The sequence below is a fragment of the Medicago truncatula genome, chromosome 5 (genome assembly GCF_003473485.1).
Source record: "Medicago truncatula cultivar Jemalong A17 chromosome 5, MtrunA17r5.0-ANR, whole genome shotgun sequence".
Classification (NCBI taxonomy): domain Eukaryota; kingdom Viridiplantae; phylum Streptophyta; class Magnoliopsida; order Fabales; family Fabaceae; genus Medicago; species Medicago truncatula.
In genome coordinates, this window is record NC_053046.1 from 17,736,171 (window position 1) to 17,763,356 (window position 27,186).

Here is a 27,186-nt window from a genome sequence, read left to right on the forward strand (position 1 = left end):
ACATAGAGAAAGTTCTAATGAAGTTTGGAACGGAATGTGCAAAACCAATTGCAAATCATTTCAAATTTTCATAATACAATCACCTCAAAGTGGTTTGTTGAAGGTCTAATTTGGAAGCATGATGTATGCAATGGTTTGTTTCAAGGCCTAATTTGACATAGAGCCCGAGGGAAGTATTTTTCCAAGTGATAACACAACCCAAAGGCTCTCCTTCCTCTATGTTCTCTCGCCGCCGTATCCAGCTCATCTCTCTAAAGCCCAATCACGCCGCCCTCCCTTCTTGTTCCGTCCAGATGTAGATGGTGGTGGTTGGCGATGCGACGATGGTGGTGGGTATGCCATCCGCATCGCAACTCTCCCTTGTTCTCTCGACGGTGGTTCGTCGGTGGCACAGGTTTTAGGCGCGGTTTATTTTGGTCCGTCGGTAGCGCCGACGATTTGGGTTCACTTGAATCGTGCCGCCGTGATTGGGTTTGAGATTCTGTCATATACATCTATTCGGTTTGGACGGTTGCTGCAGATTTGGGTTTGTTTCTTTGTAGATTCGGTTTCTCTATTCTCTGCAGGTTTTCACGATTCAGTTTTGCATCTACCACGTCAAAGGATTGGACTGCTTTGGGTTGTTGCCGTTTTTTTAAAAATCTGATTCGGTCTCGTGATCGATTTTTGATTGTGGGGCTAGAAATGGCCGTGAATTTTTGTGTGGTTTGTCACAGTAAATTATGGATGTGCGATATTCGTCACCGTGTTAGTGGTCGAGTTCATATGCCATCCTCAATGTGCCTCGGCTGTGTTTGTATGTTCGCTTGATGTGGGCCATAAATGGCTAATTAATCAGTTGGTGCGCGTGAATTCGTTAATAAATGGCCATACAACTCAGCAACATCAACGACAACGTAGACAACGACAACACGACTGTGCATAAATAATTATGACTTACCCACAACTTGGTCAACTTAATGATATTAATAATCAACACCAGCATGGACAACAACATAAGCAACTTGCAACATAGCAATATTAATAATAACAACTTGAATGATATAAACAACGATATTTTCTATATCACACATTTCCCTCATAATATAAATATCTTAAACTAACTAACAATCATTAATCATTTGATTCAGACTCTTTGTAAGTCTATAACTTATTAACAACTTTCATTCCTATCCCAAGATCAACTCACAACATGGGTTAAATACTCTTAAACACCTTAATTGAATTCATAGTACTTCTAGTTTTGAGGGTTGGAATTATCCCTTAAGTTTTGGATTAACTTAGAAACGGTTATGCTGAATTTTCATAAAATTTCACTAAGACCTCCTTGGAGTATTTTCATCATATCTCAAAAACCAAATATCATTTTCAAGTCAAATCAAAGCCATTGGAAAGCTAAAAAAATTATCTACAACTTTTATGTTTACACCAAATGTCAATTTAAAACAGAAACGTGTGTAAAAGACGCAAGAACACGAAACAGGGCAGTCTGCCACTCAACATTTCGCCAGGCGAACAAATGGCGAGTGGCTACTGTGATGTTTCGCCAGGCGAACTACTGGCGAGGAAATGGCAAAAAGCTACTGGAATGATCCGCCAGGCGAAATATCTCTCCGCCATGGCGAATCGCGACAGACCAGACTACGTGAATTCTGCAGTTTTTCACCAAAATTCCCAATTTTCCCCAATTCAATCCCCAAAACTGATTACAACATTGCTATATGATTATACCATTGATATGTACGCAATCTCTCATCATTGTCATGGTTTCTACACTTTCAATTCAACAATCTATAATCAAAACCTAAATCCAAAATCCCAATTTAACCAAAACCCTTATGTTAAATCAAAATCAGAAGTTATATAATCTATAATCATTGAGAGTTAGTCTCACCCTTACCTTTGATTGAAGAACAAAACTCTACAGAAAATCTGATTCTCTTCACTTGGCTCTTCTCCTAGCTTTCTCTTGGTTTTTCTCCCAAAAACTGTTTGTACGTGAAACTGCTTCTAACCCTATTTTCTCCTTTTTCTCAGTAAATATAATCTTCCAATATTTAATTAACTCCCACTTAATTCTCATTTAACCCCAAAACTCCAATTAAATCATAATTCCCACTTATTCTATTAAACTCTCTAAATTCTCAAAACAGCTCCCACAACTTAATCTTATTTTATTTCAAATCTTATTCTATTAAATAATAAAATAACACCACTTAATAAAACAACAACACACCACATAATCATATAAATAGACTCTAAACTCAATAGAATAAATAAATATTAAAATAGGGCGTTACACGACCGAGACCACGACCGTTATTTAAAACCTTGCATATAACTATATACATTTGGGAGACAAAGCACACAAAATGGGTGTGTTCTTGTGATTCGTGCCTCAACATACTCATAAGAAATAGAATTACTCAAAAAAGTATAATCATAAGCGATAATTGAAATACATAAGTGAGTTTGAGATAAAATAAGCGGTTTAAATGGTATTCTTGTATTTCGTTGGTCTATGATGAAGGTGAGAAAAAACACAAGAAGGGAGAGTTGAATTGTGTTAGTTTTTTCTTCGTTTTCTTCTAAGCTGAAAACATTGATCGAAAGCAAATAAAATTCTGCTTCTGAAGTGATTTCCATAACTAAATAGCAGCGGATAAAACAGAGAGAGAGAAAGAAGAAAGACACAAAGCAATTATACAGGTTCCTTCCACAAACCGGAAGTCAGTCCTGTCCCCCTTGCTCTTCCAAGGAGAGTTCACTAAAATGTAATATCTGATTACAATTGATCACTGCTAAACTTAGCAAGAGACTTCAAATGCTCAAGCACAACTGCAAGAGACTTCCTATGCTCCTGAACATAGTCAAGAAACTTCTAATGCTCAAGCACAACTGCAAGAGACTTCCAAATTCAACCAGAATTACAAAGAAAAATGTTTAAGGTTGAACACTTGATATACAATAAGTGGTGTTCACAATACAAATCAGATACAGACTCTTAAGACTCTAGAATTTCTAAGATATGAACTTTGATAATAAATTCTAAGTGAACTTTTGATGCAGAACAATTTTGACAGAGTTTAGGCCCTTTCAAAGTATTGTTTTGTCATGCCATTCTCTAAGTCTTCACTCCTTTATATAAAGGTGTAGAAAAGAGATGTTGCCACATTGTCAGCACATAAAAAATAGAGTCGTTTGAAGTTTTGATCAATCACCAATGATCTTTTGCCTGATATGGTTATTGTCCTCTGAAGGATCAATTTCAAATCCATTCCATGTATGTAGAAACATTGTTGCAGGCAGAGCTGTTATCCTTGCCTTGTAGCAGAGACACAAACTGAGTAGTGGAGATAGTGGTTGTACACTCCGTACAATTGTACTTTGTCAACGCTCTTCAAAGAACAAGCATCTAATGCTTTCAAATCCTTTCAGAATAGTCGTTGCTTCACTCTTCCAGTCTTCTGCAATGCTTAGACGAGATTAAATCCATTGAACAGCCTTTGAAGCTTTAAGTCTTGCATCTCTTGATGAAATTTAGCTTCTGGTGATCTTGCTTCTGATGAGATGCTTCTGATGAACTTGCTACTGATGACGTCATCACTTCAGGAGCACTTTTGTCTTCAGGAGCACTTCTCTTCAGATGTTTTAAGCTTCCTTTTTGTTGATTCCTTTACTCTCTTTTGTTCTTCCAGAACCTAATAATGATTCCAAATTTTTGTCTATGGTCTTGTACACTTGAACAAATATTAGCATATTCAATTGACAATTTTTAATACCTTGTTATCATCAAAACCTTCAAAGGATAATGTTAAACACATTTTGTTCCAACATATGAAATCGTAAAAACAAACATTTTCGTATATTTAATTAAGTTTAAGGTTAAAACAATAAATTTATTTTAAAATCTCTCCCGTTCTCTTGTGAACCAAACACATTTTAAATTAAAATCTCTCCCCTCCTCTCTTTTGAACCAAACATATATCAAAGTAAAATATATCCCCTCCATTAAAATTAATTCCTTCCGATGAACCTAATGAACGTTTGGTTCAACGGAGGGGATGATATCGAAAGAGAGGGGAGAGGAGGGAGATGCTTTGATTAAATATATGTTTGATTCAATAGAGGAGAGGGGAGAAGAGGGAAGGGATTTTAATTAAAAATGTGTTTGGTTAATAAGGGAGGGAAAGGATTTTAAAATTAATTTATTGTTTTACCCTTAAACTTAATTGATTAAGTATAATAAAATAACGAAACAATAATGATGTAATTGATAACAACAAGATGTAGACAATGAAAAAATGGATTACTCACAGTTGGATTTGAAGTAGCGGTTGACTGCAACAAAATAGCGGTAGGGTTGGAAGAGTGGTTTTGACAGGTAACAAATAAGAGTGATAGATAACCTAATAATAAAAGTAATATAACTTAATAATAAAAAAACTAAATGGACGAGGGTGCTCTAGATAGAAATTATGTTGAATCTAATACAACCTCCATCAATTAGCTAATCGGGTGTGGATGATCTCTGGTTATAAAGACATGTTGATGGAATTTTTAACCGATATGGGATTATGTTACCCACTAAAGGCACGAAAGATGATAGTTTTCGATGTAGGAATTGCAATTCAAAACTAGCAAGTGACGTGATAGTTTTCCATTTGTTTACGTCCTAATGGCGACAATGAGACTGTGTTTCCTTGCAGATTTTGTTTTGGACCAATTGTTTAAATTGTATATCGTTAATGTTAACAAATTCAGTTTAATTTTTTAGTCTTATTAAGGAGACAATGTAAATGAGGCTAGTCGTTCCGAATTGAGATCCTTACCATAGTTTAATTTTATCAACACGCTCTTTAACACACATCCTGATAGATGAAAGTGTCTAAGAATGTGAATCAGAGAGTATGTTGCTAACACTCAATTATATATTGGCCAAGATGGTTGTATGGGAAAATATAGATAGACACCCTTTTTTTCATACCACTTTTGTATACACCCATGTAGGAGGTTATTTTGGTAATGTGAAATAAATGATAAGTAGTTATTTTGGACCCACATTACCACATGTTGCATTTATATGTGGGGGTTTAAAGGGTGTGTGCCACCTATGTGTGTCAATTCAGTTTTCTTGTGATCAAGGTTTATATGGACTCAAAACCAACCAAACCCCCCCAAGTCCTAACTATGGTAAATGTATTATTTCTATTATCTAGATGCATGGTCAAAATGGACAAAACAAAAAAATCAACCACATCCTCTCAAACAAAAACAAAAAAAAAAACACATTCATTGTTAAGCCAAGAGGCCAAGACACTGTAGAAGCACTGAATAATATATGAATACTTAGTCTCCTTATGCTACTAAATAAAGTAACTAGCTTCTAATGTAAATGTTTTTGAAACACTGAATAAATACATGCTATAAATGTTTTTCGAGGAGAGGATAGTTGAAAGGGTTTTGTGAAAAAGGAATCAACACTTTCATAGATGATCAAGAGCTTAGGAAAGGAGAAGAAATCACACCAGCTCTCATGATGGCAATTGTGATTTTCTCTGAAAACTATGCATCATCCACTTTTTGTTTGGAAGCACTTAGAAAGATCATGGAGTGCATAAAACACAAGGGAAGGTTGGTTTTACCAGTTTTTTTATCAAGTTGACCCTTCTGATGTGCGCCATCAGAAAGGGAGCTACGCAAAAGCATTGGCCAGTCATGAAAAGAAAAAAAATCATTGACAAGGCAATCGTCAAACAGTGGAGGTTAGCTTTGCAAGAAGCAGCTAATCTGGTAGGTTGGCATTTCAGACACAGGTGTGTGACTCATCACTCTCTTTTACTAATTAATTTTCTTTGTCGGATAAATTAGTGTATGCAAGATTCAATATTATAATATTAATGTCTTAAGACTTAAATTTGGCAATTGACCAGGTACGACTACGAGTATGAGCTCATTGGGAAGATCGTTCAAAAGATCTCTAAAAAGATTAATCGTAGACCTTTACATGTTGCTAAATACCATGTTGGGTTAGAGTCTCGAGTGCAAAAAGTGAACTCGCTTCTAGAAGTTGAATCAGATGAGAAAGTTAAAATGGTAGGGATTTTTGGTATGGGTGGGTTGGGTAAAACAGCACTTGCATGTGCTGTATACAATTGCATTGCTGATCAATTTGATAGTCTTTGTTTTCTTGCTGATGTTAGAGAAAATTCAAAGAAGCATGGGTTGGTACAACGCCAGGAGATTCTTCTTCATGAATTAGCATGAGAGAAAGATCTTAATTTGTGCAGTTTAAATAGAGGAATTTCTATCATCAAAAGTAGGCTTCATAGGAAAAAAATTCTATTAAGTGATGTTATGATACTACTTAGCGGTCATGGCCTAGCCCCAGACTATCCTGTCCAGGTGATGATTGATAAGAGTCTAATAAAAATTGATGAATATCGTGTGAGGATGCATCACATGATTGAAGATATGGATCGAGAAATTGTCAGGCTGGACGCTGGAATCACCCTCGAAGCCAGGTGACCGCAGTAGACTATGGTTCTACAAAGTTATTATTCATGTCTTCAAAGAGAAAAAGGTATGCCAAGGGATTATTGTCTCTTAATTTTATACCTTTTTTGAGAAAAGCCGCCTGATTCTTAACCCTCTATATTTAAATTTTGTGGACTCTTAAAATTTCAACTCAACTCCAAAAGCTAGTGGTGAATTCGATGAGAAAACCACACCAATAACAAACTTGATGTGTGGAGCAAGGAATAATCAAGCAACCAAAACAAAGTGTATGGAACAATTATAAACACAAGCCAAAAGTAGAAAACAGCGAGAGAGAGAAAGGAAAAGAGAACACAAAAGAATTTGTTGACCCAGTTCGGTCCAAATTGACCTAGTTTGGGGGAGAGAAGCCCTCTGTTCCACTGTATGATGAGTAACTTTACAAAAGAGATATCAATGGGTTACAAGAATAAGTCTCCCGCATAATTCTACCCAAAGCCTCAATCTCTTCCCGTAACCAAGAGACTCAGTCTTAATAGTGTTTCCCAAGGTAAATCAACCATCAAACCCTAGTGTTTGTTCCAAAGAGACGAACTCTATACAAACTCTAGTTTTGTTGTTGCCTTTCTAAACTCTTGTTTCAGCCCCTCTTTCTCAAGGTTTACACTGATACAATGTCTATATTTATAACAAAAGTAACTCCCATAAAATTGTAACAAATCTGGCCCAAAAATATATTTCTAAAAAAAACTGCACGCAAAATCAGGCCCCGAATTTACCAAATCGGGCGCCGATTTTTGTCGCAACAAACTGCTCCAACAGGCAGCCAAAATCGGGCCCCAAACTCCACAAATCGGACGCCGACTTTGGGTCTTCCAGCAAACATGATTTTGCACTCCAAACTCCGATTTTGAGTCACTTCTACAACAGCTAGCTCATGGTGCAATGGTTGCCTTCCACTGACATATATTGCTCTAACATGTGCCTTGGGGGATAGGTTTATAGGCCTTGTGAAATTGACAGCTCAAATAATCATTGTTCCACTCTATATCACTAGCTAATACGGGACTCTCAAAATTGACAATATTTGTTATTGCTAAGACTATATGCTTTCTAATCTAGAGGTTTATCTTATTTAATGTTTTTTGTTTGCAGGGATCTGATAAAATTGAGATCATTATGCTACACCTACTCAAAGATAAAAAAGTACAATGGGATGGAAATGCATTGAAGAAGATGGAAAACCTCAAAATACTAATAGTAGAAAAAGCTCGCTTTTCCAGAGGACCTTATCATCTTCCAAAAAGTTTACGAATTCTAAAATAGTGTGATTATCCTGAATCATCACTTCCGGTTCATTTTGATTCTAAAAACCATGTCCCTGAGGAATTGTGCAAGACTCAAGAGATTTCCAAATTTTTTAGAGAAGATGGAAAACATAACACACCTTGTTTTAACTTTTAAGCGATACTGCCATAAGTGAATTGCCCTTCTCCATTGAACTTCTTGAAGGACTTGTACATATTTGTAGAATTATTTCTAATAGTAGATATACTTTAAACATATAGTTTTTTAATATATTGGTAGGAATGTCCATGATATTAGTTGTGAGTTCAATTTAAAAAGTGTGTGATGTACATATTACTTTTTTTTTTTATTATTCTTGGTAACTATAATTTTTTTGAGGGGATTGTTGGATATGTAAAGCTTGTTAGTTCCTAAAATAACTATGTTTTTAGTGGAGTTAACATGTGTGGTTGTATTCTTCATAAAAGAGGTTGGGGGCATGTTGAAGTGTAGTGAGAATTAAGTTGAATAAATAATAACAAATTAAGCTGAAGATGAAGATTATGAGGTACTATTTATAAGAAAAAGAATGTTTAGTAAAAAAAAGGGAATAAGATGAAGATAATTTTTTTTTAAGGAGTGGTTTGGTAGTGGGATGAAGTTTATGAGGAAGGGAATTATGGTTGTTCAATATGATCGTGGGATGAAGTTTATGAATGAATTTTGATTGATCATATCCTTATGCAAATTGAACGAACATGTTTACAAATATATGCTCTTATTTAATTTATTATTTAATTAAATTAGAAATAGAGTTGTGGACATGGGTAGTGCGTTTTTTCTTTTTATTTAATTAATTAACATAGGTTGTGGAGGGAATGTTTGGAGGGAAATTTTTGGGAGGGAACTTGTAAGATTATAGTTATAAATGATGATGATGTCACTTATGACTTAAATTTGGCAATTGACGAGGAACGACTATGAGTAGTAGTTTATTGAAAAGATTAATCAGGTTCACAAGGGGAGGGAATGGATTTTAAAATTAATTAATTGTTTTACTCTTAAACTTACTTAATTAAGAATAGTAAAGAAACGAAACAATAATGATTTAATAGATAACAATGCAAATTTTGATCAAAATGTCAAAAGAGTAATTGACATAGGAGTTGTTAGAAATTTGTTACATCTAACACGACCTACATCAATTAGCTAATGGGGAGTGGATTATCTCTAGTTATAAAAACTTGTTAATGGCATTTTTAACCGATGTGGGATTATGTTCTAAAAAAGTAGAATAACGCTAAATGTTAAATAACTCAGGCACGAAAGGTGATGGTTTTCGATGTAGGAATTGCAAGTTGGTGATGCTTAATGCTTCTGTGGCCTTTCAAAACAAGCATGTGACAATGAGGCTATGTTTCCTTGCGATGGCACTATAGTCTAGAACCATATGCATAAATAAGGTTTTGCAGATTTTGTTTTGAAGCAATTGTTCAAATGTTGACAAATTTAATGTTCTTGCAATTCGTGCCTCAACATATTCATAATCATAAGAAATAGCCTCACTCAAAAATCTTTATCCAGATGTCATAAGGTATCATTCAAGATAGGTGAGTGAGTAAAAGCTCATGAATGTTGATAGTGCTTTATGTTATGGTTTGTTTATATACCTGTGAAAAATTAACTAATGTATGATTTCATCTTGTTTTAAGTTATTTGCGCTTGTCTTCATATCCATATTAATCTCTTTGGTTAGGCCACTGTAATTAATAACAACTTATAACAATTTCCCTTTCTTTACAGAGAAAATGAACTCGCAATTACCATTTAAATCTACATAAGGCCACTGTCATTAGTAACAACTTATAACATTTTGCATGCTGTAATCAATACTAACTACTAAGGTTATATTCAAAATAATTTTATTTGGAAATGGAAATATAAATTAGTGAGCGGCTATCCATAGTGCATGTGATTAAATGTAGCAGAACATCTAATAATCTCTTAAAAGAAAAAGGATAGATTAAAAATGAGAAGCAAAATAATAAAAAGCTAACCTGATTGATAGTTGAACAAGACATAGATATGTAAACAAAAGGCTCGGTTATATTTTTCTTCTGAGTCCATTGATGAAATGGCAAACCACCTTAAACTCACACATACTTTAAGGTCTCGAGTTTGAATCCAGGTGAAGACATATCAGCATTGTCAATTGAGCTAACCTCTACGGACAAACACTCACTTATTTAACTGCTAAGAGATATCCCAAATCACTTAAAACTTCATAATACAAAGAAAAGTATAGTTTTTAGGTTATGTTTGATCTACTAAAAAAACACGACAAAACAAAAGACAAAATAGAACACATGACAAGCTTTTAAGGTATTAAACATTTTGTCTTGTACCAAGTTTGATGGACAAGAAGATATTTTAGTATTTTGGATAAATTATGTTTGAGACAAAAAGTTGTGCGGAGGTTAATAATGGACAAGAATTTCAGTTTTGTCTGACTATTTGCCCCCAAAATTCTTCGAGACCCAAGAACAGTTTTATAATCAAACACAATACCACTAAAGATTTTTTATTGCGCTAATACGTGTAGATTATTAACAATATTTTATAGAAATTATGCATGTAAATTACAAATGATATTTTATATAAATTTTTTGATATTGATAAAAATTATAAGTATAAATATTTTGTAGTTTCAAATGTGTCTAAACTCTACAAATCATATTCATATTTTTCAATGACAACAATAATATAACAAATATAACAAAAATTCTTATCTTTTTCAATAACACCAACAATATAATATTATTATAAATTTTTCTGCTTAAGGGTATAATTAAAGTAACAAAAAAGTCAGTTCAAAATGTCCCCCAAAACCCCTTATTTTCTTTATATATAGTATAGATATTATATATAAGAAGAATACATGGTTTTAAGCTGAGTTTTCCATTCTCAACTATAAGAATTTATATTATATTTGTTATATTGTTGTTATCGTTGAAAAAATAAGTATAGTTTATTACATTATAAAAGTGCAAAATATCAATTAACTGTAACTATAATTTTAATCAAAATTATTATTATTTTATTTATTGATATTTCAATTGATTTATTATCAAAAACTTATTTATTGATATTTAAATAAATAAAAACTTATTTATTGATATTTCAATTTATTTATCAAAACAAATTTGAGCGGGATTTATTAGAATTTGTGGATATATCTAACAAAACCTCATTAAATATGTTAATGAAGAGATGATTGTCGCCGTTTATATACACATATTAAGAACATCTTTTATCCAATGTGGGATTATGTTCTAAAAAATGTATAACTAGTGCATGTCACGATACCAGATAACCTTGCACTCTAAAGCATTACATTCTTCAAAGAATTGAGGGACGGGGCGAAGGAGAGGGGCAGATTGGTTGGTTATCGTGTTGTTCAACAATTAGATATCAGGTTGTTTGTTGTTGAGATATTTTCTTCAAGTGGCTGATTGGTTGGTTCTCCTTGCCTACTTGAATTTACTTTTGTGGACAAATTGATTATTACATTAACACATGCTTTTTGAGATATATCACTTCTTACGATGCACAATCATGGTGTGATAAAGTATTCTTCACTTTCGTGATATTTGATGAAGCTTCCGACACACACCATTTTGTTATTTTGATTCTTTTGATGATGATTAGCTTTATTGACTTGTTATGAGCTTCTGTTGATGATGGTTAAGTCTTGTTGTTGTGCTTCTGCCATAGATGATTAAGCGCTTTTGTCGTGCTTCTGCCAAGTGGTAAAACTCGACATATAGTTTCTGCTTGGTGGTTAAGCGTTGTGCCTTAATCGGCTTTGTTGATGATAATTTCTGTTGAATGGTGATTAAGGGTTGATTTGTTGCTTCTTCCTCCAAGTGGTTAAACCTTGAATTATGGTTTCTTCTTGTTGAATAAGCATTTGCTTGTTGACTATGCTTTTAGCCGATGTATTTCCAGCATCTCTCATTGTATTTTCATTTTCATAATGCATTTTTGTATATTTCTTATCCCAAGTTGAAAGTGTTATGAACACCTTCCAACTTGCAGGGGACTATTGGATATATATAGATTAATGGTACATTAGTCATAGTAAATATTAGTATAAATAACTTGTAGCCATCCTATTAGTAAGTAACTTGCGATCATTCCTAACTTTCTATTCTTATCAATACAAAAAGATAGTTATTTTTCTCTCATTCCTTCCATGAATGGCATGTCTCATAACATTATCTATCTATTCTATATCAATATATAAAGAGAATACAACCTTTTATGCTGGATTTTTTCTTTCCAATTTTACCTTTTTATTTAAACCATTTTATCATTATTATTTAAATGATCAATTAAAAAATTAAAAATTAGTTAAATCTCATTAAAATATAAACAAATCACAAATATACATGTACTAATAGATCATATCTTTGGGTTGCTGTGATTAGAACAAAGTACAAATGCAGAAACTACACAATTCCTTGAATCAAAAAGGAGTGTAATGGTTCAAATTTGGCGTATGGTGAGAGGTGCTATTTTGACTAACGTTGAACTCATGCGAAGAGGATTGACATTTGACCTAACTTGCCCAATATGTAATGTAATAATAGTCCTACTTTGATTTTGATTTATTTATTTTTACAAAAACTGTTTAAGGAAACGTGTTTGATTTAATATTTTAAATTAGATCAAACACATCCACTAAACCAGTCTAGCAAGGTGAGAATTACCTTCACATATAAACACATGTTCAAATCATCTTTCATTCGATGTGGGATTGTGTTCTAAAAGAATACATTTCACATTACGAATACTATATAGCCAAGACGATGGTACATGAGGTTTGATTATTTTATTTTTAACATAGAGCAAACATGATAATTGTGTGTGCATGAGAAAATCAGAAGTTGGAGATCAGGTTACTTGCTTCTCTATGTTGATGACATGCTCCTTACTTCAAGAAATAAGTTGGAAATCAACAAATTGAAGCAGCAGTTGAATTATGAATTTGAAATGAAGCATTTAGGGGATTCCAAAATAACCTTGGCTGTGGCGATTACTATCAGAAGGAGAGATCAAAGTTGAACTGTTACAAGCAAGCTACATAGAGAAAGTTCTTATGAAGTTTGGAACGGAATGTGCAAAACCAATTGCAAATCATTTCAAATTTTCATAATACAATCACCTCAAAGTGGTTTGTTCAAGGTCTAATTTGGAAGCATGATGTATGCAATGGTTTGTTCGAGGCCTAATTTGGCATATGCTAGTTTTAAGAATAAAGGAGATTGTTGTGTTAGGCCTTAAGAACAAACGTAAAACTAGGATCAATCTTTATGATATGCATCAATCAATTTGGCATATGCAATGGTTTAATGCTGTAAAGGCTAGGTTGTTGCCCACGAGCAATGAAAATGGAACTGGGCTTCTTCTGGTTAGCCATAGGCACATGTGGAATTAGTTCATGCAGCATTCCCTTTGCGATCGACCAATTTGATTTTAACAACAATTGAAGGTAGACAGGGAACAAGAATGTTCTAAAATTTGTACTATATCATATAAAACTTGCTTCGTTTAATCAAGGTGACTTTAGTGGTTAAAATCCAAGACTCTTTTAGTTCGACTCTTGTGTATACCGGTACTAAAGTTTACGCCTATGTTGATCGTGAGGGAAGTATTTTTTTCAAGGACGGCTCAAGATTTGGTTGCACCTAAATGCAAATAAGTTTTGGGGACACAATGAGAGTTTTCTATGATCCACCAATTGAGAAAATGGAACCAAAGCTGCCTCTCACTTGGAATAAGTTTGAGGGAAAGATGTAAAAATAATTCTCATTGGTTAAAAATTATGGAGAAAATAAAAAGGAGGACAAATTGAATGTAATTTGCATTTAATTTTACATTGAAAAATATGATTTGTTTGAAAAAATAATATTAGCATAAAAATTTGTCTTTTTTGCCTTATATTTTGCGACGGAGAGAGTATGTAAAAACTAATGACTAAAATTATTAGCTCATGGTGAATTTTGTATGATGATTTTAGGCTAAACTGTACTTTTCGACCCCCTAGGTTTCAGAATGTTGCAATTTTGACCCCCAATTAGAAAAATTACAATTTTGGCCCCTTTCATCTCAAAATTTTTTAGAAGACGCCACGTGTCCCAAAAAAGGGGCCATAATCGCAACTTTTTGACAAGATAAAGGGTCAAAAGAACATATTTCTCTTATGTTAGGGGTCAAAAGAGCATATTTCCCTAAACATGAGGTGTCACATTTGTCATTTTTTTCAGAGGGCCAAAATCGCAACTTTTTAAAACTTATGGGATGAAAAGTGCACTTAAGCATTCAATTGTGCGGTTAGACTTAAGGGAATAACCACAAATGCGCTGAAATTAAAGGTACTATTGGTAAAGTACAGTAACACAAGGAATCCAATAAACCAGAAAATTCAAAACTGTATCACAATGGTTTAACAATTTGCTCTAAAAATGAGTTCAAACAAACCAATAAGGCACAATTAACATGGGAAAAAACTCTAAAATAAAACTTGTGATTTACTATAATCACCCAAACCTAAGAGTCTTCCAAAAAGATTGTTATCTCATTTTGTGGTCCAAAATTATGCCTTGGAGGCAACCTTTTCCTTTGCCTTCTGAATTTTGAGGACCTTTTTCACGATCTTTTGCTCTTCAACCAAGAAAGCCCTAATGATCCTATAGAACCAGAGACAAATATAATCAGATTACAGCATCAATTAAATCAAATCATTAAATGTAAGAGCTGTAACAGCCTGTAAGATAAGCATACAAACCTTTCCCGAACAGCACCTCCAGACAAAACTCCGCCATAAGCACGGTTCACAGTCCTACGGTTTCTAGGCAGCCTTGATCTCTTGTACTCTGTAGGCCTCAAGTGTGGGATCTGCAATTATAAAAAAAAAATTATCTTGCAAGCTCAAATAATCATAGGCAGACCAAAAGTAAGAAACATATAATACATTGAATAGTAAAAAAGCATGTCAGAGGAAAATCATACATAACAGAAAATACATTCTGCAGTATATATCATATTATTCATGATATATGCCAACAGAGCCAGCATATGATTGTTCACGGATTCTAATTTTCTTTATGAAACAAAAAGCTCACCAAACATTCTATAACAAAGCAAAAGAACATCAACAAACAATCAAGTGAAATTTATAACTGTTCATATAATAAGAAACATGGTAATATAAATTAAAAATAGAAGGCTTTAACTCCTAATTTTGTTCCAAGTTAAGGCTTCAAGGTATATAAGTGTGTCATGATAGAATTTCAAAAACTAAACTGGAATCTGCAATTGTCAAGCATAAATTATCTTCCAAGCTCGAATAACCATACACCAACCATTCCAAGACAATGGAAGAGAACAAGCAATCAAGTAAAATTGTTAACTGGTCATATATTAAAAAACATGGTAATATTGATTAAAAATGCCAAGGTTGGGATCTTGATCTAGTTAACTGTACAGGATAGGCATATGATTGTATCAAGATAAAAAATTATACTTCTAGCATGTCAATTTAGTTTAAATTCCGTATGATAAACTCAAATATCTTTCACAATCTGACCTCAGTATCCCAATGCCATGAGCAATTGATATTTACTAAGGTTTGCATTCAAAGCCAGATATTAGTGTATAATTTTAGGGAGTTAATTTCCCCACCCTATGAGTTCCTCCACAGCCTGTTCAGTTTGTAAAATCCAAAATATTTTAACATGTTTTGAAGGATTTTATAGGGTGTCAATGTCGTTCGGATTTTATAATCTGAACTGCATAGGGCAAGCAAGAAACTTAATAGGGTGGGAAAAGAAGGTGCCATAATTTTATATAATTTTATCATTTTTCTTAGTCATTATTTAAAAGTTTGAAATAAACATCACAAGGACAAACTAGGTGCGAACCAAACATTCACAAGCTCTGTTTGGATAGACATCTTATCTTGCTGCAACTTATAGCAGAAAAGATAAGATAAAGTTATTTCTATAACTTGATAAAAGAAAGTTAAATTATTTTTGTAAAGCTACTATAAGTTGTTTTTGTAAGCTATCTTAGAGAGGTTACGAAAATAAGCTGAAAATAATTTACGAACATTTCATAAGTTGTTTTCCTAAGTTCTCCTGAACTGTATCACATGTGTTTATGCTTGTGGATAATCTCAAATAATCGAATATATAACCACATTTAGAAGTTTTAATTTCAAAGGTAATAAAGCAAATCAAACACGAGATATCAAAGCATTATTCAAGTTAGATAATCATCCCAATACAACTATCATACAACAACAAATATTCATCAGAGAAGAACAAAAAACCAGTTACCATAAATCACAACATAAAACTATAAACAATGGCAACAACTTTTAACTTATAAAATCCAAGATAAACATCATAAATCAAAGGTAAACAACGATAATGAAGAGCAATAAAACAAAACAACACATGAGAAATTACACAAACATAAACAATCGAAAAAAATAAACGAAATACATACTCCTTGAATTCTCTTGCCAGTAACAGGGCACTTAGGTCCACTAGCTCTCTTCTTAGTAGTCTGATAAACAAGCTTACCACCTACATTTCAACAAAACAAAATCAAAACCAATTTCAAAACAAATCTGAGATTCAGAATCGAAGAAGATGAAATTGAAAACGAAATTTACTTACCAGGGGTTTTGACAACCCTGTGTTGGTTGGATTTGGTTGCGTAGCTGTGACGACGGCGATAGGTGAGACGTTGCACCATTTTCGATCGAGATTTTGCTGCCCCTACCTCACCGCTGAGCTTATTAGGGTTTTCAGAGAAACTCAACAATAAGCCGCAAAGGAGTATAAAAGAGAATGATAACCTAGATCTAACGGTTCTAAATACACACTCCTCACCTATCGTTCGATGTCTTTTGTCTTTGCTGTGTAGATTGTATTATCTATTGTGTCCCAATATTTTCAAATACTGACTAATTTAGTTTCTTAAAAAAAATTAAGCATTAAGCAACCTATTGTGAACTAATGTAAGGTGTATTAACTTATTAAAAAGTTGCTAACATGATGAAAGTAAGAACATAAATGATCTGAGGTATTAGACGGCAAAGTTGTGTACACCCCTAGCCACTTTTGAACCATTTTACAAGCCTGGCCAAAAAAACCGTAATTTAAGAATAAATGATCATTAGTCTCTTGCATTCCACACCCACCAGCACACATTTGATACTCATAATGAATAATCCCCCAACGAAATAAGGTAGCCTCAGTAGGCAATCTATTTCGAAAGAGCCGCCGCACAAAAATAGAGACTTTAATCGGAACGTCCTTCCTCCAAAGGATGTCATCAGATACTAAAGGACCACCTGGATTGAGAGGTATACCATCGGTGAGAATACGGTAAGCCTCTCTAACTGTATAACCTGTCAAAAGGTTTGGAATCCAAATCCAAGTGTCATTAATGTCAACCTGCAATGAAACAGTCAGTAATAAAGTCATACTCTCCTCTAGCTCCTCCTCCCACACCCATAACCTCATACGCCACTTCCACGCCTCTCGTCCCACATCCCACCCCCAATTCATTCATTTGCGCGAAGGGACACATCACCTACCCACCTATCCAACCAAAACAAAGTATTTAATCTGTTTCAAATTTTAAGGCTCACGTTGTCAGCACACAAATTGCCCAACGCCGCCCCAAAACCGTCACGAATGTTAACTATTTCCCTCCACCAAACAGATCCTTCACGACCTCCTGCCTGCAAGCGCCCACTCTCCAGGTCGTATCTCGCGACCAATAATCTAAACCACAAACCCTCTCTGCTGTCACCTGCCTTCAAAACCACTTCCTTAACAACGTTAAATTAAATTCCTTAAGTCTTCTTACCCCTAAACCTCCAACCCCCTTATCCAATCAAACAGTATTCCAATCAATCCACGAAATTTTTCTATTATCCTCACTCCCACTCAAAAAAAAATTAATTAAAAAAGAATCGATAGAGGAGATGATACCTGAGGGAGCTTTGAAGAAGAAAATAGCATAATCATGGAGCGAGGTCAGGACAAACTTTAGGAGAACAAGGCGACCACCAAACGATAAATATTTACTCTTTCAACCAGACATACGAGATTTGATATGATTCACAACATGATTCATCTGACGGGGTCCCCACACACACACACACAGGGAAACCAAGATACAATATAGGCAATGATGACACTTTACAATTTAAAACGGTCTTCGCTTCAAGTAACCAAGACCGACTGACATTGACACCCACCAACTCACTCTTCTGAAAATTTACTTTCAAACCAGACATAGCTTCAAATAAAAACACAGCCGCACACGTAGCTATGACATTAGCCCATCTTTTATTTCCCACAATTAAAGTGTCATCTGCAAACTGAAGGTGAGAAACATCCAAAGATCTATCACGCCCCACCTTATATCATGTGAAAATATTATTGGATACCAAAGAAGCCATCATAACATGAAACCATTCCGCCGCCACCAGGAACAAAAACCGCGATAGGGGGTCCCCTTGGCGTAACCCCCGGGCCAAAGAGAACTCTTCCGTAGGGGAACCATTAACAAGAACAGCCGCCGTTGCCATTGTTACACATTCTTTCATCCACTTTCTCCAAAGAACCAGAAAAGACATTTTACGTAACACATCATCCAAGTAAATCCAATCCACCGAATCTTAGGCCTTCTCAAAATCAACATTAAAGAGTAAAAGATATTTATTTAATTTCTTAGCTTCATCTACCATCTCGTTGGCCACTAGAATACCATCAAGAATTTGTCTTCCTTTCACAAAAGCAGACTGTGCATCTGATATAACACTACCAATAACATCCTTCAAGCGATTGGCTAACAGTTTAGCCAACACCTTATACAAACTTCCCACCAAAGAAATGGGACGATAATCAGTCAACCGTTGCGGACAAGTTGCACCTGCTGGTCACACGAGTACGTACGTGTGGGGTCTTACTCTCTTAGAGGTTTGGGTTCATCACCCTCTAGCTGTCAGTTCCAACCTTCCACCGGAGTTTCTATGTGTTTTAGTGTTTAGGGTTATCGGTCATGTAGGAAGATACACTTCGCGCGTAGAGGTACATGTGGGATCTTACTTTCTTAGAGGTATTTGAAATAATGATGGATATTAGAGCTATTAAATTCTCAATGTCTTAAAGGTATCATCGTCTATTAAATCTTAGAAGGACATTAGCACACTCTTCCTCTCGGTAGTTCAACAAACGGGCAACCATATCTCGTCTACCTCACCACGGATGAAAGAAGAATGAAGTTATTAGGCTGAATTAAGCCATGAAGCCATTGTGTTTCGCTAATTATTGTACTCGTTATCTTAGTTACTTCATAAATTCGAGAGGTATGCACTAATATTAGGTATGTCACCTTCCGAATTACCGTTATCTCAGGGTGGTTCGCTTAAAAGGAGACAACTCTTACGCACGATAGTAAAATTAAATAGGATTCAAAAAAAAAATTGAATACAGATTTTAAATTAAAATATCCAACAATCAAAATAGAGGTTCATCTTAGAACCCTAACCTAAAAAGATTTAGTTACTCATGATAACTAAGGATAAATTACAAACAAATAAAACATACCCTAGAGATTTAGAGTGAGAAAAAAGACTCCTCCATTAGAGCTCTTAGTGCTTGCATTCCTCTTAAACCGATTCGTTCTAAATGAGAAATTATGAATGAGAGGAGTGGTATTTACATGGAGAGTTTCCACCTAAAATTGGGCTTAAAAACCGGACTTTTCCCACTTAAAAGTAGCAAAAAGCAGTTCTAGCCTGTATTTCCAACACTTGGGGCGTCCAAGTGTTAATTTTTCCGAACTTGGGGCACCTAGCCCATACTTCGGGTGCATTGACCTTGCTTCGGGCACTGCAATGTACTTTCCTGCACGTAAATGCATGTTTCTTCGTCTTTTTGGGTGTTTGCTTCCATACAAGATGTCATGGGACTTGCGAACAAAATTTCCCCCTTTGTAATATCTTCTAAGGCCTCTTGAACCTTCATTTATTATCTTCCCAAAGCCTTCACAAGTCGTTAGATGTCTTACTTTGCAGATTTGCATGATTTCTTTGTGAAATATATCAAAACACCCTAAAATTGCTATGTTTTGGGAAAAGTATAATTTTACATGACTCAAATATAGAAATCATTACAAATGTCCCGAAATCATAGGCAATTATCTTATACTCCTATATTATGGATGAAAAACTAACTGAAAATGCTGAAAAACATGCTAAGAATAACGTAAGATGACATGTCATCACATACCCATCAAAGAATGAATTCATTTGCTTTGCTGTATAGTTGACATTCCAGCCCAAAATATGTCTCTAACATACACATGAACCCATCCGAATCGCGCATTAAATAGCCCTTTCAACCATTCATTATCATGCAGTTCATAAAATTCAATCTTTTTTTTTTCACTTCTCCATGAAATCAAATATGCTCGACGAATCATACATAACATCATACAAAAGTAATTTGATAGACTGATAATCAAAGAGTCTGCCCAACTTTTCCATAACCTTTTTCATTAAATGTCACAAGCACCATCGATGGCGAGCTACAAGAGTTGAAAGACATTTTTCTATTATGAGTATTACTAGAAATTGGATACGAAATCGTGAGAGATGAATAATTAAATGATTGTTTAGTTACTTATATTAAAAGTGATATTTTTATTGATACTGAAAACGAGAAAACCATTCAATATTTTTAGAATATAAAAAATTGTAAAGAACGGCTATGATGTGTATTTATGCTTTAAAAATGAAATGTTAAATATACTTTACTTCTGCCTCTAAAAAAATACTTTACTTCTACAAATTATATGAATACATGTGGGTTGCCTACATTCCTAGCTCCATTCCTATCTAAAATTATACACTATCTAAAATTTCTAACTCCATTCCTGAATGTATTAACTTCATGGAATGGAATAAAATAAAGAAGTTAGTATATAATTCATAAATTTATTGAACCAGCCAAACTTGTATGCTACTACACAAGAACATTGCACTACCTTTTAATTTTTGTTGCCATTTATTAGATAACTATGATGTATGAGCAAGGAGGTTCAATAGTTCTATATCTATTTACAAAAGCTGAGAATTTTGGGATGATTCTTCAAATTTTGCCTAAGCTAGTATATAATTTTATGTGACAAAAAAAAGTATATCTCTAAATTGGTTGAATCAGCATGGAAAAAGCAAAAAAGAAGGTTCCACATGGACAATCTTCCTGCTTAAAAATTTGATACGGTTCAACTTTTCACTGCACCATAGTACTTGTTCTTTTCTCAATTGTGACATGTTTATCACCCTTGAAATCAATCGCAATCCAACTTGAGCAACCAATTGCTCATGATCAAGTTGATCCTCATGGTGCTTTTGGAACTTCTTCACTATGCAATTTCCAGTTCTTACTATGTCCTTCAGCTTTTTATCCTTCTGTAACATGTAGCACAAGATTATAAATTGTATGCAATAAATTGATAGCTTGTTTAGAAAATTGTTTTCACCCTTAAAAATCAGGTTTCATGCAAGAAAGCATGGTTTGGTTGTTCTTAATTCTTTTGCTCTTAAAATGTTTTTTTTTACTAGACTTCAAAGTTCCATTTGTTTAAGATTAAAATAAATATAATTATTAGATAAAATATTTTAAAGATTATTTTTGGAGATTATAAAAAAAAAATAGATTTTTTACCAAGAATTTTCTAAAAAAGTTTATCATTTGAAGTAGAAAAAGCAATTTTTTTACATTCAGATTAATTTAAGAAGCTAAATCAAACACAATTAGAACGACTAAACACAACCTTTTTAGTTATAAAAGTGATTTTTCTCTCAAATAATTTAAATGGATTCAAAATAATATAACATTTAGAGAACTCATGTAACTGCCACGTGCTAGAGTTGCGGGAGAAAACTTTCATGTTAAATTGAATCGTGCGACGAACTACATTTTTCATAATCTAACTCAGTCTTATAAAACTGACTTAATTTTTTAAGAATGTCTTCCACTTAAACACATTTTAAGATCGTGTTTTCCACTTAAACTCGTGACCTTATAATCAATTCAATTCTAACCAAGTCACTAAAATCAATTTGTAAAATCAAAATAATTTAAAACTAAATCTGTAAAAGCTGAAGCTCATGCAAACACACACAATTAAAACATGCAAGTGTAAACATAAAAAGTGATAATCTAAGTAGAAAGCACACCTTTTGTAGTTGTATTCGAATGTCCACTAGAAGGTTTGCAATTGCAGGGTCTTTGAGATCACTTCCAATTTGCTTAGAAATCACATTCACATTCCCATTATCTTTATCTGTTCGAACAAATTCCCAAAACACACGCATTGATTCTTTGATGATATCTTGCAATCTTCCACTTGCAATTGGATCCTCTTCACCCCCTTTTATATCATCTAAGAATCACATTCACATAAAAAAAAAATCAGCATCTCACTCGTGGTTTGCAATGTATAAAAGTATAGAATTAAATATATTTTTAATTACTATAAAATATCGTCCTATTAAGTTTAGTATGTAAAAAAAGGTTTACGCGTGGGTTATAAACCGTTTCAAGTTGGTTAATATTAGTTGTAAGTCCTATTAGTTATCTTAGTTATGATCACTATATAATGTCTGGAGAGTCTGAAAGCAACAATAGACTAATAATTACGACCATCAAAAGACATAGCCAGGAGTCACCAAATCTTCATCTCAATTCTTAAAACATTGAAAATATGGGCCACCACCCTAATATATATGTCATTTAGCTTTTTCATAATCGATGTAAGATTCCATATATAAAGTGCGTCTTATACTCACTGTAATCAACTTTTCCCATTCTATCAAATTCAAATAATCACCTTTTCTCAAATGATTTTTCTCTATATTGGACCCTACCATGTCTCTCAACATTATCGGTGTTTAGTTATGAGTTTGGTGATTTTTGAGAAATTTTTCATCTATAATTACTCTTTGAAATTATCAAATTGAAGACTAAACATTGATAAGAATATATATGTTGAAACAAAATTTGTAAGGTGCTACTTTTTAGGGACTAAAGTAAATATATATATATATAAGCAAATAAATGTCACCTTTAATAGCTGGAACATGAAGCAGGTTCCTAATCACACAACGATTCTTTACATAATTCTGAATCCTTGGTCCACCTTGAAATGGCTCATTCTCTATGAACCTTTGCATCAATACTTGAAAAAGTTGAAACTCACCAGCAACATGGTTATACCTATGAGACCTTTGTGAGTCATATTGTTGTAACTCAATAGCTTTCATGTGTAGCCAACATAGGATTTCCCATGAAAGGCAAATTTGTCCAACATATACCAATTCCAAATCTCTATGAAGCTGATGAACAAGTTTTAAAAATGGGTCAGATGTGATCTTTGTTGATTTTCTTGGCCACAAATTTTGAGAAATTATTCCATTTGAGATGGTGGATTTTGGTATTGAAATTAATTTAAGAGGGTCTTTTAGTTGAAGAAGACCTACAAATCAAGAGTAAAGTGGAATGAATTAGTCATAATAATCAAATGGAAAACATGATCATTATTTGTTTAGTGCTAAATAAATAAGTTCACTTTACTTAGAGTATAATATTAGAAACAAATCCCAATCAAAACTTTAAAGTGATATTAAAGGTTCCTACTTCAACTTTATTATATGCTTTGAATATGGAGTAGAAGAAAAAAATGGGAGAACAAATCTTAGTCACTGATTTTGATGTCTTTAGTATATAAAGTAGACCTATGAAGAATAGGAAAAAGATTGCTACAGAAGTGAATTTAATAAATTCATGATGTAGATTTGTCACTATCTCTAGGTTAACTATTCAAAAAAAATAAACAAGATATCTTTATGGACACATAATTAGCAAAATATGTTGGGTGTGAGATGAATAATGGCCCACCATACTAAAATTGCAACTAAGTTTTTTTTTTTTAAATCATTCAATTTGAGTGAGTGTGACAAAAATTCATGAAGAGAAAACATTGGAAAAAATTATGAAATTAGAGCATAAAAGACTCCATTCTACAATTTTTTTAAGTGTGAAAAATAGAACTTGTGTGATTAAGCATATATGATCCAAGAAATCATGTTTTGATCTTTAAACAACAAGCTGAAAAATTGACCTAAAACAATGATATTTGCATAATCTTCAAATGTTTAAAATTGCAAGAATTTAAATAAGAAATGAAGATGATTTAGTTCTCACCTAATGCATGCATGGTTTGATAATTCAAGATATCAAGTTTCCTCATTTTCTCTGCATAGCTCTTGTAAACTTTTTCAATTTGATCCATTTGATCCTTGAATTCTAATTTCACTTCAATTTTCAATGGTTTTAATTCTTCAACCACTTTTGGTGATTCTTTTTCTTCTTGTTCTTGTTCTTCTTCATCTTCAACTTCTTCTATGATTGTGGCAAGTCCTCCTTGTCTTGAATTCTTCAATTCTAACTTCAATTGTTCCACTATTTCTTCATGCTCCCATTCAAAATCATCTTCATCAGATTCTGATCCATTCAATTCCTCTTCACTTTTCTTCATACCTTCTTTTTGATCTTTCACTTCAAAACCATGTTCTTCAAAGGTTTTCAAACCCTTCATATGAGGATCCATTTCTATATACTCATTCTCAGAATAAACCTCATCAACTCCAAATTTTGAAACTTTATCATCAAATGAAGATTGGTTTTCATCCAAATCTTCTATTGTTTCATCTCTCATCATCAACTTTAGAATTTCGCTACCATTTTTGCTACCAAGAAACTCATATGAAAATGAATCATCAATTTTGTTGCTGTTGCTCCAGATTAAACCACTTGAGCTAGATGATTCTGACTCAGAATCAGATGTAACTGAGTTTTCATTGAAAATGAAATAATCTTCATCAGATGAATCAGTTCCACCAAACGCCTCGCTCTCAAAGAGAAGTGGAATATCGGTTGAATGAATAGACTCTTTCTCTTTTTCTTCTAGTTCTTCAGTTACAATGTCTTTCTCTGAATCAAGCTTTGAAAACTCTTTGTTTGCATTTTGGGAAATGGTTGAAACATCAGGACTCGTGTAATATTCTCGAAAACTGAATCGGAGTGTTGTTGGTTCTTCCACAAAGCAACTTATATCTTTTTCTGAGAAGTATTCATACCTACTAGTGGTTGTTTTTATAGTTTCACTCTCCACAAAAACAGAGTCCTCTGTTTCTTGCTCTGTTTCTTCTTCTATTTTATTATCATCGTCGTTACCGAAAACTGTGATCATTGTTTCAATTCCACCTATTTTCTTGCTAACCTCATGAAGATTATCCTCATCATCCTTGAAAACAGATTCCTCTATATCCTTTTCAACTATTTTCTCACCATCTTCAATAACATCAGAGACATTCTCCATGAAAACAGAGTACTCTGTTTCCATTCCATCAAATATTCTTCCATCTTCATGAACATTAGAGTTATTCTCCACTATGGCATGCTCTATTATTTCTTCTTCTTTCTCTTCTATCTTCATATGATCATGACATAGATCATAACCATTTTTCAAGCAAACAAAACTCTTTGTTTCCATTTCATCAACATTTGGATCATTCTCCATTGAAACAAACCTTTCACTTACCCCTTCATTTTCCTTACCACCATCTTGTTGAACAGATTCATCTTCTTTTTCTTTATCAATACCCTCTTCATGAATTTCACACTCAACCACCTTTGATAAAACACTCTCCATGTATATCTCAGTTTTCACACTATCTTCATGAAAATCATTGTGAATTTCCTTCAAAACAGAGAACTCTGTTTTTTCTTCATGGACAGAATCCATGAAAACAGAGCACTCTGTTTCTCTTTGATGAAAATCATCACTCCAAAAAAGGAAATTAGACAACTCTTCTACAAAACCATCAACCTTAAAATCATGAAAATTTCCATCACCAAGTGATTGTGATGGTAAATTAATGAGATCTTTTTTGGCATCTCCTAAATTAAGAAACCTGAAACAAAATAAACAAAGCATCAATCATTTTCCATGCACTTATAATAAACAAAACAACCTCAAAAAGCAAAACAAAATTCACCAAACCTCAAGAAGAATCTGAGTATCAATCCAAATGAATAGAACACATAATTGCTGATGAAAACCCTCACAGAAACAAAATTCAAAGCCATGTTTTAGTGAACAAAATCATTCACAAAACAAAATATATTGATGAAACCAATGTAGAGTTTTCTTAAGCATGAAAAATGGTCTTGTTACCCATAATCAAATCCAACCAAACTTTTGAAAAAATATTATTTTTTTATGCCCATAAAATTTCCATAACCAAGTTAGAGTATGGAGAAGAAATGGGTCATAAAATAAATATAATTTTTCAATAACAAATCAACCATTCATAGTGGAAAAGTGGACTCTTTTTCCAACTTGTGGAATAAGATCTTTGAAGCATAATTTGTATTTGGACCAAAAAAATAAACCGAGATTGTAGGAGAAGATTTTGCACACATGGACAAAGAAAGAAAGCAACGTGTAAATTTTTTTGATGAAGACAAAACAAATGAAGAAGATTTTGATTTGTATGACTTGGTTTTGTTGTAGCATAAACAGTTTTGTTGTGTTTGACACGTTTTGAGGATTGAAATGGACTGTTACTAATACTGATTGATTCCCATTAGGCAGTTCACTTAACTTGGAATTAATGGGTTATGTTTGGAAATTGGGAATCAGTGAGGTGGGTCTATGTGTTTTATGCTCTTAGAGAAACTGAAAAATTTGTATCTTCCTTTAATTGGTAGGGGTATGAATCAACATTTATAGTTTATGATATCTGTTCTATTTTCAAAAGTTAACTCAAATGATGGCGTGCATTCTCAAGTCTAATATGGATCATTGGTGCAATTACTCATAATTAGCCTATATGAGTGAAATTTAAATTCATTTAACGATGTATTGAAACCAGATTAATGATTACAATATGATAATGGACTTGGATCTTTATCATGTTAAATGGACTTTGATCTCATTTCAATTGGAGTTTATCAATCGACATATTTTTTATATCAAAAAATTATTTTGGAATGAGCATATCTGGCCAATAGGTAATATTTGAATTCGATCTTTAGTCAGAACGATTATTGATCAAACTTTATTAACATCCTGAGTGTATTTTGAATTAATTAGAGCTCGATCCACCTAATGAAGTGGAGACTTAAGGCCTTGTTTGTTTAACAACTTAATTTGCATATATAACATAAGCATTTATCA

At 33.4% G+C, this 27,186-nt stretch overlaps 2 protein-coding genes across 2 annotated transcripts; both read right to left on the reverse strand.

Annotated features, from left to right (window-relative positions):
• Positions 1-14,206: 14,206 nt before the first annotated feature.
• Positions 14,207-16,693, reverse strand: LOC11408889 (60S ribosomal protein L34). Its single transcript, XM_003613714.3, has 4 exons — positions 16,533-16,693; positions 16,360-16,439; positions 14,636-14,745; positions 14,207-14,537 (listed from the first exon to the last, which is right to left on the reverse strand). Exons 1-4 carry the CDS (start codon positions 16,609-16,611, stop codon positions 14,444-14,446), a joined length of 363 nt encoding a protein of 120 aa, XP_003613762.1. The 5' UTR covers positions 16,612-16,693; the 3' UTR covers positions 14,207-14,443.
• Positions 16,694-20,692: 3,999 nt separating this feature from the next.
• Positions 20,693-26,712, reverse strand: LOC11420111 (uncharacterized). The gene is made up of 5 exons (XM_003613715.4): positions 26,008-26,712; positions 24,147-25,918; positions 23,008-23,418; positions 22,121-22,326; positions 20,693-21,349 (listed from the first exon to the last, which is right to left on the reverse strand). Exons 1-5 carry the CDS (start codon positions 26,091-26,093, stop codon positions 21,095-21,097), a joined length of 2,730 nt encoding a protein of 909 aa, XP_003613763.2. The 5' UTR covers positions 26,094-26,712; the 3' UTR covers positions 20,693-21,094.
• Between the last annotated feature and the right edge of the window lie 474 nt (positions 26,713-27,186).